Source organism: Nicotiana sylvestris, chromosome 5 (genome assembly GCF_000393655.2).
Source record: "Nicotiana sylvestris chromosome 5, ASM39365v2, whole genome shotgun sequence".
NCBI lineage: Eukaryota > Viridiplantae > Streptophyta > Magnoliopsida > Solanales > Solanaceae > Nicotiana > Nicotiana sylvestris.
This window is the reverse complement of record NC_091061.1, coordinates 12,056,503-12,071,190: the sequence shown is the minus strand read 5'-3', so window position 1 is coordinate 12,071,190 and position 14,688 is coordinate 12,056,503. Positions and strand designations below refer to the sequence as shown.

General features: G+C 36.0%; 2 protein-coding genes across 2 annotated transcripts; both read right to left on the bottom strand.

Moving 5' to 3' along the window:
* Window positions 1–1,367: 1,367 nt before the first annotated feature.
* LOC104222369 (putative glycine-rich cell wall structural protein 1) lies at window positions 1,368–1,697 on the bottom strand. Its single transcript, XM_009773599.2, has one exon. The coding sequence runs from the start codon at window positions 1,695–1,697 to the stop codon at window positions 1,368–1,370; it is 330 nt and encodes a 109-aa protein (XP_009771901.2).
* A 2,003-nt stretch (window positions 1,698–3,700) lies between these two features.
* LOC104222367 (glutamate dehydrogenase A-like) lies at window positions 3,701–9,082 on the bottom strand. Its single transcript, XM_009773597.2, has 10 exons — window positions 8,997–9,082; window positions 8,663–8,786; window positions 7,821–7,934; window positions 6,229–6,450; window positions 6,045–6,119; window positions 5,628–5,744; window positions 5,266–5,516; window positions 4,803–4,878; window positions 4,638–4,724; window positions 3,701–4,031 (listed from the first exon to the last, which is right to left on the bottom strand). The coding sequence occupies exons 2-10, from the start codon at window positions 8,768–8,770 to the stop codon at window positions 3,846–3,848; spliced, it is 1,236 nt and encodes a 411-aa protein (XP_009771899.1). The 5' UTR covers window positions 8,771–8,786; window positions 8,997–9,082; the 3' UTR covers window positions 3,701–3,845.
* Between the last annotated feature and the right edge of the window lie 5,606 nt (window positions 9,083–14,688).

Sequence of the window (14,688 nt, the reverse complement as noted above, 5' to 3'; positions counted from 1 at the left end):
GGAATTTAAACTAAGACTAACACATTTGTCTATCCTAGCTACAATATGTAGCAGAGGAGCAAATGTCCAAAAGCGAAGATCTATGCAACATCAACAAGATATTTTGATCATAAATATAAGGGATATTGTTACCTTTAAATAAAAATATGAACCCCTAAATTTATATTGATTATGTCTGCTAGTTGTCCACGTTAATTTTACCTCTAAATAAAAATAGAACCTTGCATTTTAAAGGTAGCAATCAGCAATTGAGTTCAAACATAGGGGAATTAGATTTGCTTCTTTGTTGTGTTGATACAAGTTCAAAGCAAATCTCTTAAATATGACACATGGTATATTAATTCGGGATTCACAAGGAATATAAGACTGAAAAGTGCTGGTGATTTGAAATTTATCTTGGTTATAATTTGAGTACACTCGATCATTTTTTATCAGAAGAAATAAAATACTTGGTGAAAACTTAAAAAACATAATGCAAACTGTTCTTTTTAATCATATGTATTACTTTTGGACCTCTAATTTGGGCACGGGCTCAGTACAGGCTTACTACGACTAGTATGCTTAATAATTTGAAATACTGTAACGGAAAGGAGTCGGACCCAAAACTGAAAAATATTGAGTTTCTTTTGTTTCTCATTCAGTGTACAGTACACGTAATGGGCCGACTAATCCAAATTTTTGTTACATTGAAAGAATCATATTCATTGAAGAATAAAACGCTTCCAAACTAAGATTTTTTTCATTCTCAACCCTCGAAAGAATCATATTCGTAGCAGTAAAAAATGTCAAACAAAACTTAGCCACGCATGGTAACTGTTCTGGAAAAGGGCAGTTCGCTGCACTAAGCTCCCGCTATATGCGGGGTTCGGGAAAGGACCAGATCACAAGAATCTATTGTACGCAGTATTACCCTGTATTTCTACAATAACGTCTAAGGGTCCCCTTCGGTGGTCTAGGAAGTCTATAAAATGTCATTAATTCACATAACATGGAAAACATTATGCCTGTGTCGTCCCTCAGTACACTCATAAAAAAGGCTTTTCTACACATGCGTTTGCCAGAGTTTCACCTTCGATCGGACAAAAGTAAAACCATACATTAGACAAAAAGGAAAAACCAACACTGCTATATACATCCTCAGGACACAACCAGAATTATTGAACTTCATAGAACAGAAGCTCATTATTTTCTTTAAATTGTTTTTCGAACATTCATCATATTGATACATATATTTCACATGACTTATTTCCTATAATTATCATGGTATGCTATTAAATATCTATCCCTATATGTAACACGTATTAAATTCATAATACACTCCTAGAATTTTATATTCATACAAAAACACTTGTACTCATCCAATATGTTTACCCATGATGATATCTCTCCCCTGGATTAATCGATGGCGCACGACCACTATTGTAGCCACCAGAACCACCATTTTCTCCGCCAGCACTACCACCACCACCACCAGTACCATAGCCATAGCCAAAGCCAGTACCCGCCGATCCACTCCCGGACCCAAAACCAAACCCCCAGCCCCGACCGAGCCCATCAGGCGACCTGCCCGAGCCTGAGCCAAAACCCCCTCCTCCTCCTGGGCTAGAACCCCAACCCCAGTTGGAATCCCAGTTAGGTCCATGAGCTGCACCACTTCCTCCACCGGCGGAAGAAGATGTTTCCGGCGAGGTCGTCATCTCCGTTCCGCCGTTTTCGTCACCGGTGTTGAAGCACAGAGAATGAGGTGAGATCAAGAAAATGATCACAAGAGTGAAATGGAAAGTCTTTGGTTGCATTATTATTGTGCTAGTAACAATATTGGCTTTTTTTCGTTGGGGCAAAGTGCTAAGGTTTGTGCATGGATATAGTGGGTATTTAACTATTTATGCACCCGTGACACTAAAGAAGCCCGTGGGGCCTTATAAATGCACTTGTCGAAAGAGAGATAAAGTGCACCTTCCACTCATGATTTGCACCGTCCCTTCCTAACTTTTCCTACGTACACTACAAAGTTTTTTTTGCTGTATTGGTCGTGTGAACAATTAGTACATGCACTTTGTTTTTATGTTGACATACATTAATCTCCGTTCTAATTTATCTGAACCTGTTTTACTGGGTATGTAGTTTAATAAAAAATAAAGACTTTTGGAATTTGTGGTTCTAAACAAAACAAAAAAGGGTCCAGAGTATTTGTGTGGTTATAAAAGTTTCTCATTGAAGGTAGAATTGGAAGTTTAAACTAAATTGTTTTCAAATTTAGAAAGGGGTCATTCTTTTTGGAACGAACCAAAAAAGAAATAGGTTCACGTAAACTTGAACAGAGGGTTTAATAAATTAAAAGTGCTCCTTCCCAAGATATTCTTTATTTCAGTCTGAGGAATAAAACGGAACGTGACAATTTTTAATTAAGGGTGAAGAAATACTCCTTCCGTTTACTTTTACTTGGCATGTATACTAAAAATAGATTTTCATTATTTACTTGTCACTTTATTTTACGCATATCAAGAAGAGAAGATAATTTTTTTTTTATGTTATACCCATTATATTTATTACTCATTTCAAATTATTTTCTTAAATCCAATAAAAAATGCATCAATTGATATGAGTATCATGGTAAATTATGTACTTCATTTATTATTTTTTAAGGAATATGAAAAATTAAAACGTACCGAATAAAAGTGAACGAAGGGAGTACTATTCATCCATCACATCTTTGGATGGTTCTTTTGTCTTGTTCTAGTAATATAGCACGCTAAGCATATTGCTTTCTATGGTGCAGTCATAGCACTCAGTTGGATTGAAGATCCTTTTTGCATGCTTTGGGCTCTATCCGTATACGTGGAAGTAGTTCTAACCTTGTTTAGTGGATAAAAATTTGACTTATAACTAACTCATGTCACGAACAGATCCAAAAAAAGAAATATTAAAAAGAAAATTATCTTAAAAGGTTTATGTTGAAAAGTTATGGGATCTTGACACGTGCACAATTTTGAAAATAATATCTCAGATAGATATATTCATGGGATACCAATGATCTTATTACTAGGCCGGCAATCAATTATTCGAATGTCGTGTTGCATCCAAAAAGCAGAAAAGGATCTCAATTTTATATCTACTCTTTTGGAAACAACCTCTTCTTGGACAACCACTAAAGGAATTGGTGAAGTAGATTGGACTGCTCCTTTCTTAACCAAGAGGTTTCGAGTTCGAATCATGGGTATAGAAAAATCTCTGGTAGGGAGCATTTTCTCCCGAATGGGACCCTACGTGGAACAAATCCGGATATAATCAGGCTCCAATGCTGGTACGGACACCGGATGGAAAACCAAAAAGAAAAACCACTTCTTGGACAGGAATTGTGATAGAATATAGCAAAAAAAAAAAAAAACGATAAGTTGAAGTTGCCTAACTTATTGCTTTTGACTTGTTTTAAACAGTTTTTAACTTATTTTAAATACTTTATAGCTTTGCCACACACTTAAAAAAGCTAAAAAAAGTTTAAAAACGACCAACTTAAAAGTCAATCCAAACACCCCTAATCGATTAAGTACCATTGTACCAATGCTTCTACTTCTACTAACATACAAACTTTAAGTGTACTTACTACAATCCCCTCTGGTGTATTTGATAGTTTTCCATAATGTTTAGTACATGCTTATAAATATAGCAATATTAGCTATGAGAAGATGAATCCATGGAATTGAAAAATGGCAATTTTATTTATATGGTTGACTCAGGAATATACAGAATTCCAGGTTATAAAATTAGACCATTCTTACAAGATAGGAAAATGTTCAACTGAAAAAAGAGGAAAGAACATTTAGCTGCAACAGAGACAAATACAATTATGCTTCCCACCCTCTTAATTGTGTGGCTCGGGCAACACGATTCACCCCCAGTGTAAAGGCGCCCATTCGAAGATTGCAGTTATGCGACTTACACATGTTCTTGAGATTATGAAAGGCTCTTGTCATGTATTTCTTAAGCTCCCTATTGACATGTTCTTCATCCCACATAAATCCTTGAATATTCTGCACGCCGAGAAAGAGATTACAACTGAGATCCACAATTCAAGAGCCCTCCGATCTTAACATCGCGGGCAGAGAACAGGTAAATGTTTATGTTCTTTCAGACACGATGCAGGTTTGACGGAGAACTTATCTAAATACATCTTAATACAAGACTGGGATCGACAGAAGCTAACCATCCATAAACTCAAAATTATTTTATCTACAAGATTATACGGGATTAGCTTTACATTATTGTCAGGAGACTAAAAAGGGCGTCCCGATGCACTAAGCTCCCGCTATGCGCAGGGTCCAGGGAAGGGCTGAACTACAAGGGTCTATTGTACGCAGCCTTACCCTATATTTATGCAAGAGGCTGTTTTCACGGCTCGAACCAGTGATCTTCTCGTCACATGACAACAACTTTACTAGTTACGCCAAGACTCCCCTTCTTGTTGTGAGAAGACTCTCTTAACTATATAAAAATATGTGGAAAAACAACTTGACTTGATAGCGATTAGAGAATTTACTCTTACTATACCTTAGTAAAATATCATTAAGCTTTAAATAATATAGAGTCAACATAACCCTAAATGTAGATTTGGGGTGTCACATATAGATGATATTTACCTGAACCCATTCAAAATAGCTAACAGTCACGCCTCCAGCATTGGCATATATGTCGGGAAGTATTACAACTCCTTTCTTAGACAAAATCTGCATAAGGATAGTAATGTGTTATAAATTGTTACCATGTAGTCTTAACAGATTTGAGAATCAATTTCTAGGTCTTACCTCGTCAGCATCTGGATCAGTGGGATGATTTGCCGCTTCTACTATGTACTTGGCCTTGACACTGTCCGCATTTTCTCTGCAGAAAAAAATCAGAAAAGACAAGATCATAAGGACAAATTAAAACACTTCCACTAAGTACAAAAAGTTCTATCTGATACTAATATGGTCTTTAATCAGTTCTGAGTTGGCTTTTGTCATCCTCAGAATATGCTGCCTTCACACTGCCCAGTTAATAATTTTTGACTCTCGTTAACGATGCAAATTGCCAGTTTGACTTCGCCTCTCTATCCTCAAGGTAGGGGTAATGTCTGTGTAAATACTACCCTCCCCAGACCCCACTCGTGGGGATCATACTGGACTTCTTTTTGTTGTTGTTGTTGTTGTTAACGATGCAAATTCCAGGAATTAAACAATTTGGATTAATAAAGATGCAAATTTTGAGATGCAAAATGAGGTTTTGTACCTGTTCAAAACTCCTCCTAAAGCACAGGGTATAAGAACATCACAATCATGTGTAAGCAATTCATCTGAACTCATTGCATCACCGCCACTGAATCCAGCTAACGTCCCTGTTGCTTCTTTATGATTAAGCAATGCAGGTATATCAAGACCGTTTTGATTCTTGACTGCTCCTGTTATATCACTAACTGCAACTACCTTCCCACCTCTCTCATGAATAATCCTCGCTGCCCATGCTCCTACGTTCCCAAATCCCTTAACAATGCAAAAATACACATAAAACATCATTTCAACTGACGTTTGTGCGATAGCATGGCAGAGGAACGTAATGAAGTGTGCTCGAATTGAAGTAATGAGAGATTCTACCTGAATTGCAAAAGTCATATCCTTAATATGCTTCCCGTACTCAGCAAGTAAAGCTTCTGTAGCATAAACGACACCGCGTCCAGTTGCAGCTTCCCTACCCAACGAACCACCAAGATCCTGAGAAAAATAGTGAAAAAGGGTAACTAACTGATTAAATTCAGGACAAGTCCAAAATGTAATAGCAAAAGGGCAGCCTGGTGCACTAAGCTCCCGCTATGCGCGGGATACGGGGAAGGGCCGGACCACAAGGGCCTATTGTACGCAGCCTTACCCTGCATAACTGCAAGAGGTTGTTTCCACGGCTCGAACCTGTGACCCCCTGGTCACATGGCAACAACTTTACCAGTCATGCCAAGGTGCCCCTTCCCAAAATGTAATAGCACGTTTGGAATTTAATAGTATACTGCAAAAGCTTACAACTGGTTTCCCGGTCACAATCGCAAGAGAGTGACCATGAAATTTTGAGTACTCGTCCAAAATCCAGGCCATAGTCTGTAGTAGGAAAAGCATCACATAAGCACATTAGTTTGTTTTATATTCCGAAGCTTTTACAGAGAAGAATATGTTAACAAAGTTACATAAATAGAACTGTGTTACTAACCTGGGCATTAGTGCCCATATCAGGTGCAGGAACATCAGTATTAATTCCAATAAGGTCATGAATTTTCTGAGTGAAAACACGTGTAAGGCGTTCCAATTCGCTCTTACTTAACTCTTTTGGTACGCAGCCAATTCCACCCTTAGCTCCCCCATATGGAATATCGACTACAGCAGTTTTCCAAGTCATTAGTTGAGCAAGAGCATTCACTTCATCAAGATCAACCTTGTAACAGAAATTTAAACTATGTCAGCGCAAAGTCCATCTCTAGAAACACCAAACCGCTGAAGTATATCATACTGAGGCAACCAACACAACCAGGAAAATCAAATAAATAACTCCACGGACTGGAATTTTACATTGAAATACAAGAATATGGTATTAATACACACCTTCAAGCAATCTTGAATTTGCCTAATTGATAATGACAAAGGAAGACTCGTCGCCCTTGTTAAACTACATAGTTAGTGAGAAAATGACATTGTTGATTTCTCTGTCTCTCAAAAAAACCAACATCCGTTAAGACATAACTAACTTTTTAATGATTAAACAGGATTGCCTATCATCTTAGAATGCGACGAAGTTACTGGATTTTTTTGAATGCCCTCATACCTTATTTCTTCCAGACATAGAAGAAGAAACATTCAGGTTATACCTGAACTAAATGTTTATAGGAGGACTTAGACTGTAATTTTTTGAAGAATTACAGCTCTCGAGCTCTAGTTCAAGTACATCCTATGCTGCTCGAACTCTCCGAAAATGTCTCCGCATACGTGTAGGATCCTCCAAATCTGTACATCTATTATTCTACGTCTCTGCCATTCTTTTCGATGATTATCTAGAATTTAGAAGATTTCTAAACATTAGACAGCATTTACGCTGGATTTTCATAGATACTGCACTCACAAAACCTTGTCTGAACCACTTCTACTCATAGTTGGAATACCTATAAACACAAAAGCCAATTCCTTTGCATTTACAGATCAAACTTGACTTACAATACAAAGTGTATTATTCACTTACAATCTTTGCCCTCTTACATATACCTGTTTCTTTAAATGACATATCCGATGTTTATCCCGGTGCACGAAGCATTCCGCATTCACGCAGTGTCCGGAGAAGAGCCGCATCCTAAGGGGTATGATGTAGACAGCTTACCCTAATACAAGCATTAGTGGTTGCTTCCACGGCTCGAACTTGTGACCTATAGGTCACATAGAGACAATTTTACTATTGCTCCAAGGCTCCCCTTCATATCCGATGTTTTGTCCATACAAGTTTTTCCAGACAACATACTAAAGGGAATGCTACATTTGAATGTCAAAGCAACTACTGAGTTCAATCAGAACGGAATGTAGTTCATTAGATCTGTCTTTTGCCCAGAGGCAGTGGTTCGAATCCAGCTCCTGAAAAGACTTTTAGTCGCACAAATCTCTACGCCTTTGTAACGGATAATCGTTGCATTTTACTGTTCAAGCACAACTTTCCCAAGATTACTAAAAATAGAAACTTATTACTGTTTTAGTTCAATCAACTTGCATACAAGCAATAAGTTAAGCATTCAAATAAAGAAAGAATGTAAGGCAAAAAATAACCTCAGGATGGTATCTGATTCCTCCTTTCATCGGCCCACGAGCATTATCATGTTGCACTCTAAATCCAACATAGGAAACTAACGTTCCGTCGTCCTTGGGAATTGTGCATTCCACCTGATCAAATACTAAATTCATCAACCTATCTGCTCCATAGTTAAATTAAATAAATGCGTACATTCTCTAATAGTTTAAACTTTTATAAAGCAAACAATTACACATTTGGATCCCGTAATCTCAACAAATAATAAAACATCCATGTAATTGTTTTTAGTGAGACAGTCACACATTTCTAACTTGTTTCTTCAAAATTTTGTGAGGAACAAAAAAGATTAGTCATTTCTACCTTCTTCTAACCTTAAAAAGATTCAATTAGAACATGAAAGTCCGGTACACAAAGCATCTCGCCGCATTCATGGGTCCGGGGAAGAGCCACACTCAAGGGGTGTGATGTAAACAGGCTGCACTCAGAGGCGGATGTAGAGTTGTAACACCGGGTTCAACTGAATCCAATACTTCTGATGCAGAGCATAAATTTATGCATAAAAATTCACTAAAATTGTAAGAAATAGTAGGTTTGAACTCATAATTTTAAACATACAATGGGTTCATGGCAACAAAATTAAGGATTTAACCCATAGAGTTTAAATCTTGCATCTGCCTCTGGCCGCACTCAAAGAGTGTGACTTAGACAACCTATCCTAATGCAGTGGCTGCTTTCACAACTTAAACCCGTGACCATACCGTATCGAGATAACTTTACCGTTACTATAAGGCCCATTTAAAAGAAGAAAAGAAACAACTTTGCACTAATATACATCACTTAATTCATCATATGTTGTTACCTTAATTTCTCTAAAAGGGATCAAAAGACTCTTCTCAAGTTTTGAGTCCAACCCAAGAATGCGAGCTGCTTGGCGAAAGTTACGGTTTGTAGCTGCTAGAGCATTCATGGCTGCTTCTATATTACTGAAAAATCAAGAATAGTAGATCAAGATGGCCAAAATGACAAAAACAAAAGTCGGAACTGCTTGATGTTGATTCTTGAAATAGTAGAAAATTATTAGGCAAGTGATAGTCAACTAAAATTTGGGAACTTAGAAAAGTGAAAGGTGATATATATAGCAAATTTGGTCTCTTTCCAAGAATAGATATCATAATCTTATGTGCATGGTCCACCTTTTATGTAGCAAATTTGATCTTTGCCGAGGATTACGAGAAGCACGAGGTTTCCACCTTTCACCGTTAAGGTGTATCGTCCTCCTTTTTTTCCTCTCTTTTACCGAGTATTAAGGATATACTATTAGATTTAGGGCCAAATCTGTTTGTTGGACTTGTTTGTTTGAAATACAAAAAAATTGCTTAAAGACTTTTAAGTCAATATTAATTCATAAAGATATAAATTTAAACATTGATAATTTAAATTTATTGCTTTATTAGTATAATTTATTATAGCAACTTAATTAATGTATTTATCAAATATCAAGACTATAGATCAAATTATTGAAACATTACAAAAAGTTAACAACAAAAACAATAATAACACTTCAGTCCAAATTAAGGCGGGCATCCGGTCCGGCCCGGTCCCAAATGGGCTTTGGGCATCCGGTCCGGCCCGGTCCCAAACGGGCTTTGCAGATCGGGCTTAAATGAATTCGGGCTTCATGGGCTTTTGGGTGTAACCAGACCAGGATTGGGACTGTGTAGTAATGGTCTCGGGCCCAAACGGGCCTTGACTATTTTTTAAAATTTTTTTTTACCTAAGACAATTTCTTGTAAATTATATAGCTTATATATATTATATATACTATATCTAACTATATTTATTATATATATACTATATACATGGCTTATATGTGTATATATATATGTATATATATATGTGGGCCTAAGTGGCCTGACTTTTTTTATTTTATTTTTTATCTAAGGCAATTCTTGTAAATTATATAGCTTATATATATATATACACACTATATACTATATACATGGCTTATATGTGTATATATATATGTGTGGGCCTAAGTGGCCTGACTTTTTTTTTTATCTAAGGCAATTTCTTGTAAATTATATAGCTTATATATATATATATATACACACACTATATATACTATATACATGGCTATATATATGTGTGTGTGTGTGTGTCTATATATACATATATGTATATATATATGTGTGGGCCTAAGTGGCCTGACTTTTTTTTTTTATCTAAGGCAATTTCTTGTAAATTATATAGCTTATATATATATACACACACACTATATATACTATATACATGGCTATATGTGTGTGTGTGTGTGTCTATATATATATATATATATATATATATATATATATATATATATATATATAAGCTATATAAATTATCTCAAATCAACTTAAAAGCATAAATTGTGAGTTGTCTTATCGGTCTGAAAAACTGACCGACTGCGGAAAAACTGTTTCGTTTCAGAAAAAGTGAATATGTATAGCGCGTCTAATAATTTTAAAATAACACAAATTGTCTCAAATCAACTTAAAAGCATAAATTGTGTGTTGTCTTGTCGGTCTGAAAAGCTGACCGACTGCGGAAAAAGCTGTTTCGTTTCAGAAAAAGTGAATATGTATAGCGCGGTACAATACTACGTTTTGTGTGTTGTCTTGTCGGTATGAAAAGCTGTCCGACTGTAAAAAAGTGAATATGTATAGTGCTGTATAATACTATATTTTGTGTGTTGTTTTGTCTATAAATAACGGGCGTATTCTAGTTATTTTCTGCACTTAACAATAACCAATAGCAAATATTTTCATAAAAGCAAGATTTTTCTTTACGCTTTAACAAATGTCTGAACTCCTTTATGTGTCAAGGTGCGAGTGCGGCAAAAAATGCATGATGCAAGACCTTTGGGATGATGGTGAAGCTGGACGCCACTACTGGGCGTGTATGAACAAGTTTTAGGGTTCCCGACAAATCTATTTTCAATTTTGAGGTATGGATTGATGAACTCTGTCAGCAGGAATATTACAAAGAAAAGTTGCAGTATCTTCATTGTTTGTGTTTGAAACAGTGGGAAAGAGATCGACAATCCAAACGAGAAGTTGCGGAGTTGAAGGAGAAACTAAAAGAGGTGGAAGAAGAAAAAAATAAGCTGGAAGACAAATTTAAGTGGTTGGAGCAGAGATTACTAGGCGATCGTGACTAAACAATGACATGTACGTGTTGAGCGTAGTAGTGTATCTTTACGTTTTCTGTGTCATGTGTTTTCATTAGTTGTACTGAATTTAAGTTATGTTAACTTTCTATGTTTGTGTTTGTGTTGTACTGTTAAAATAAAGAAGAAACAGGCCTTGACTATTTTTTTAAATTTTTTTTTATCTAAGGCAATTTCTTGTAAATTATATAGCTTATATATATATATATATATATATATATATATATATATATATATGTGTGTGTGTGTGTGTGTGTGGGTTGGGGGGAGGGTCTATTTATTTGTTTAAATTTTTTATCTAAAGCATTTTCTTGTAAATTGTACTATATAGTTGTGACTTAAAAATTTGTAATTCAAATTTAAAACAAAAAATATTGTAAAAAGATATTCAAAGGAATGCGTTATAATTTTTATTATTATAACATTAAGAAAATATTGCCCAATCTTTCTTAGCCCCCCCCCCCCCCCAATGGAATGAGCACAACCAAGTTGCTAATACCACCATTGAGAAGAAAAAGAAACTAATCAAGATGTGCCAAAATACAAGTTACATATTAATTTTACATGGTATCTCTTACAAATTTCATAAATCCATCAAGGTCCGGAGGTCCGTTGGTGGTGGTGGAAAAGAAGCTCGTTCATCACCGCTTCCGGGCGAAGCTGCTTCCTCCGCAAGTTCAACTAGCATTTCTTCGTAAACTTCGTCTACCTCTGGTTGTGATTCAGCAAGTCCAAAATTTCTTTGTTCCGAACGGATCCAATCTCTGAAAAGTATGAGTTTTCCAAGATGCTCTATAATCACCGAGTTGTAGTCTTGCTTGACTGAAAGCGCTCTCCGATGCCATTATTGAAGCTTGAATGGTTAAAATGTCTTGGGCCATCCTTGAAAGGACGGGAAAGTATTTTTCTTTGCCCTTCCACCATTCTATAAGATTAAATGAGCCGTCGGGATTCTCCTGCTCAAGTCCCTGTGACAAATAAACTTCAAGATCATTTAGTTGTGAACAATCACTAGTAGTCCAACCTTGAGAACCCCTGAACTCGGTCCAAGAACTAAGTGCTCTTACTCCTGCAATTCTTTTAGATGATTGAGAACTAGAAGAAGAAGGAGTTGGAATATCTGGTCTAGCATTATCTAGTGCAATTTGATAAACACTATAAATAGTTAGAGCATTTATTTTAATTGAGGCTTGTGTGTCCGAAAGTGTAGAGAACTCCTCACGTGCAAGTGCTAAACCATTATAAGTAGATCGATACCAATATTGAGGACCACCTAATTTCATAGTAGGATTTAACAAGGCAGCAATACCATAAATAGGGAGAATAGGGAAAAAATATTAGTTTAAATTTCTTTCTCATAGAATCAATAGCTACTTCATAAATTTCCCCACCCTCTGAAAAATGAGCAAACAAATTTGCAAGATTTGCAAGATAAACTAAACAGTTCAAAATAGTAGGATAATATTGTCCAGAAAATTAATTTGTAGCAACATAAAATATTTTTAAAAAATCTACAAGCATTTTAACGTTAGCCCAATCCGCATTTGTAAGGTGCTCATCATCATCACTTACATGAGCATTAAACGTTGAGTTTATGGGGTTTCTATATTCATATGCAACAACTAAACTGTCATACATGTAATTCCATCTAGTTGGACAAGGTTTATGAACCTTTCTTTCTCTTAGGCCAAATTCATCGCATCTTTTAAAATATTCTCTAAGTCTACTTCAACAGTTTGAATAAAAAAGCCAATTAAGAGCCATTTTAACTTTTTCAATTTCAACATTTAAAATTTTTATACCATTACCCACAATTAAATGGTAAATATGACAAATACATCTAACATGAAAAATATTACTAAATGCAGGATTTAGTGTAGTGGTAAGCAAGGCTACAACATTAGTGTTACTAGTAGCATTATCCATTGAAATTGACATTATTTTATCACTAAGGCAAAAATATCTACAAATATCCGTAACCGTGCTAGAAATAAACTGTCCTATGTGCCGTGAATTAATTATTCTATAAGCAATAATGCGCTTTTGCATTATCCACTGCTCATCAATCCAATGACTTGTAACAATAAGATAATCACAGTTATTACCACTTCTACCTATATCAGTAGTAATAGCAACAGGAAAATTAATATGAGTAAATAAATAGCGCAAATATTGTTCATATTCATGTTTATATTTATAAATATCGCTCTTTACGGTTGTGCGAGGCCATCCTTTATAAGTAGGATTAAAAATTCTTCTAATATAATGCACAAAGTGAGGGTTAGAAGGAAAACTATAGGGTAAGCACATAACAGTAACCATTTTTGCTAATTTTTCCCTATCTTTTCTTGGGTCATAATATAAAATACCACCGGTAACAGTGTTACTTCCCGGTTGAAATTGATTTGGCCGGTACTAGGGTCAGGCTAACTAGGTAGACTTGTCCCCCCGGCCGTAGCTTTCATTTGATTATATTTAACTTTATCTTGAAGGTGTATCATTATGTGTCTCCTCAAACTCCCCCTCCCCCCGATCAACATAGTTAAAGGCTAACTCTTTGCCACAAGTTTTACACTTAGCTTTATTTTTTTTTATCTTATTTGAATAAAAAATGGCCTAACAAAAGATGTTCCGGCCCGTTTAGAAGGTTGTCTAGAAAAAGTAGGGGTAGTAACAGGGGGTCATCCATGGCATCATTTGGATTAGTTGGGTTAACTTGAGCAACATGAATAGTGGATGTATCATCATCCAGTTGCGTTTCATCTAAATCTATTTCCTGCTCATCTTCTTCATCTATAGTTGGATTAGGTTGTTCATATATTCATCATCTAAGCGTTCACCACCACCAACATTATGCACATATTGACTATCCATAAATTATAATAAAGTATTATCACTATCAAGAATATGAGCAGGTGGAGGGCGGGTATGAGTTTGGGTAGGGGAGGCCGGTGAATTAGAGGAGGAATAGATTGACCACTAGATTCACCACTCTTGGATTTTCCCTTATTTTTACTAAACATTTTTTTAAGGAATATGCCATCTTAATTATAATTATACAAAGTAATTAAATAAAACAAACAAAAATATAATATTAAAACTAAGAGTTGGAACGAGTTTACCGAATTGACGAACAACTTGTTGAAAATAATTATCGTTGAAGACTTGAATACTTCAATTCACCAACTTCACAATTTTTCACACAAGTTGCAACAATAAAGTAACCAATTTAGAAGAAAATTAGAGAGAGATTGATGATTTGGTGAAGAAAAATGAAAGAATGAGGGGGTATTTATAGTTAAAAATAGGGAAAAGGTGTAATTATAAAACGTTTGGGGTTAAAATAAAGTTTTTCTGTCGCGGGGGGAGGGGGGAGGGGAGGAGGGGAGGAGGGGGGAGGGGTTAAATGACTATTTTATAAATAGTCAACGACCATTTTGGCAGCCATAACGACTATTTCTTCAATAGCCAACGGTCAGATTTTTAAAAGAGATTTTTTTTAAAATTATAGCTGTTGGTCCCGTTTAGGACCGGTTGAACCGGCCCACTTAGGAGCCAGTCCCGGGCCCAAACGGTCCCGATCCTAACGGGCTTCGCGTGTGAATCGGCCCACATGAGCCTCAAACCCCCTGGTCCCGGGCTTAAACGGGTAGGCCCATAATACTTCTGGGAGTACTTCT

What these genes read in the sequence shown, in the direction of transcription:
- LOC104222369 (XM_009773599.2), bottom strand. Translation starts at nt 1,697, where the DNA reads ATGACGACCTCGCCGGAAACATCTTCTTCCGCCGGTGGAGGAAGTGGT.
- LOC104222367 (XM_009773597.2), bottom strand. Translation starts at nt 8,770, where the DNA reads ATGAATGCTCTAGCAGCTACAAACCGTAACTTTCGCCAAGCAGCTCGC. An exon ending in TTGTGACCGGGAAACCAGTT is followed by an intron (nt 5,745 to 6,044) that starts GTAAGCTTTTGC and finishes TATTTTTCTCAG; the next exon opens with GATCTTGGTGGTTCGTTGGG. An exon ending in ATATGACTTTTGCAATTCAG is followed by an intron (nt 5,517 to 5,627) that starts GTAGAATCTCTC and finishes TGCATTGTTAAG; the next exon opens with GGATTTGGGAACGTAGGAGC.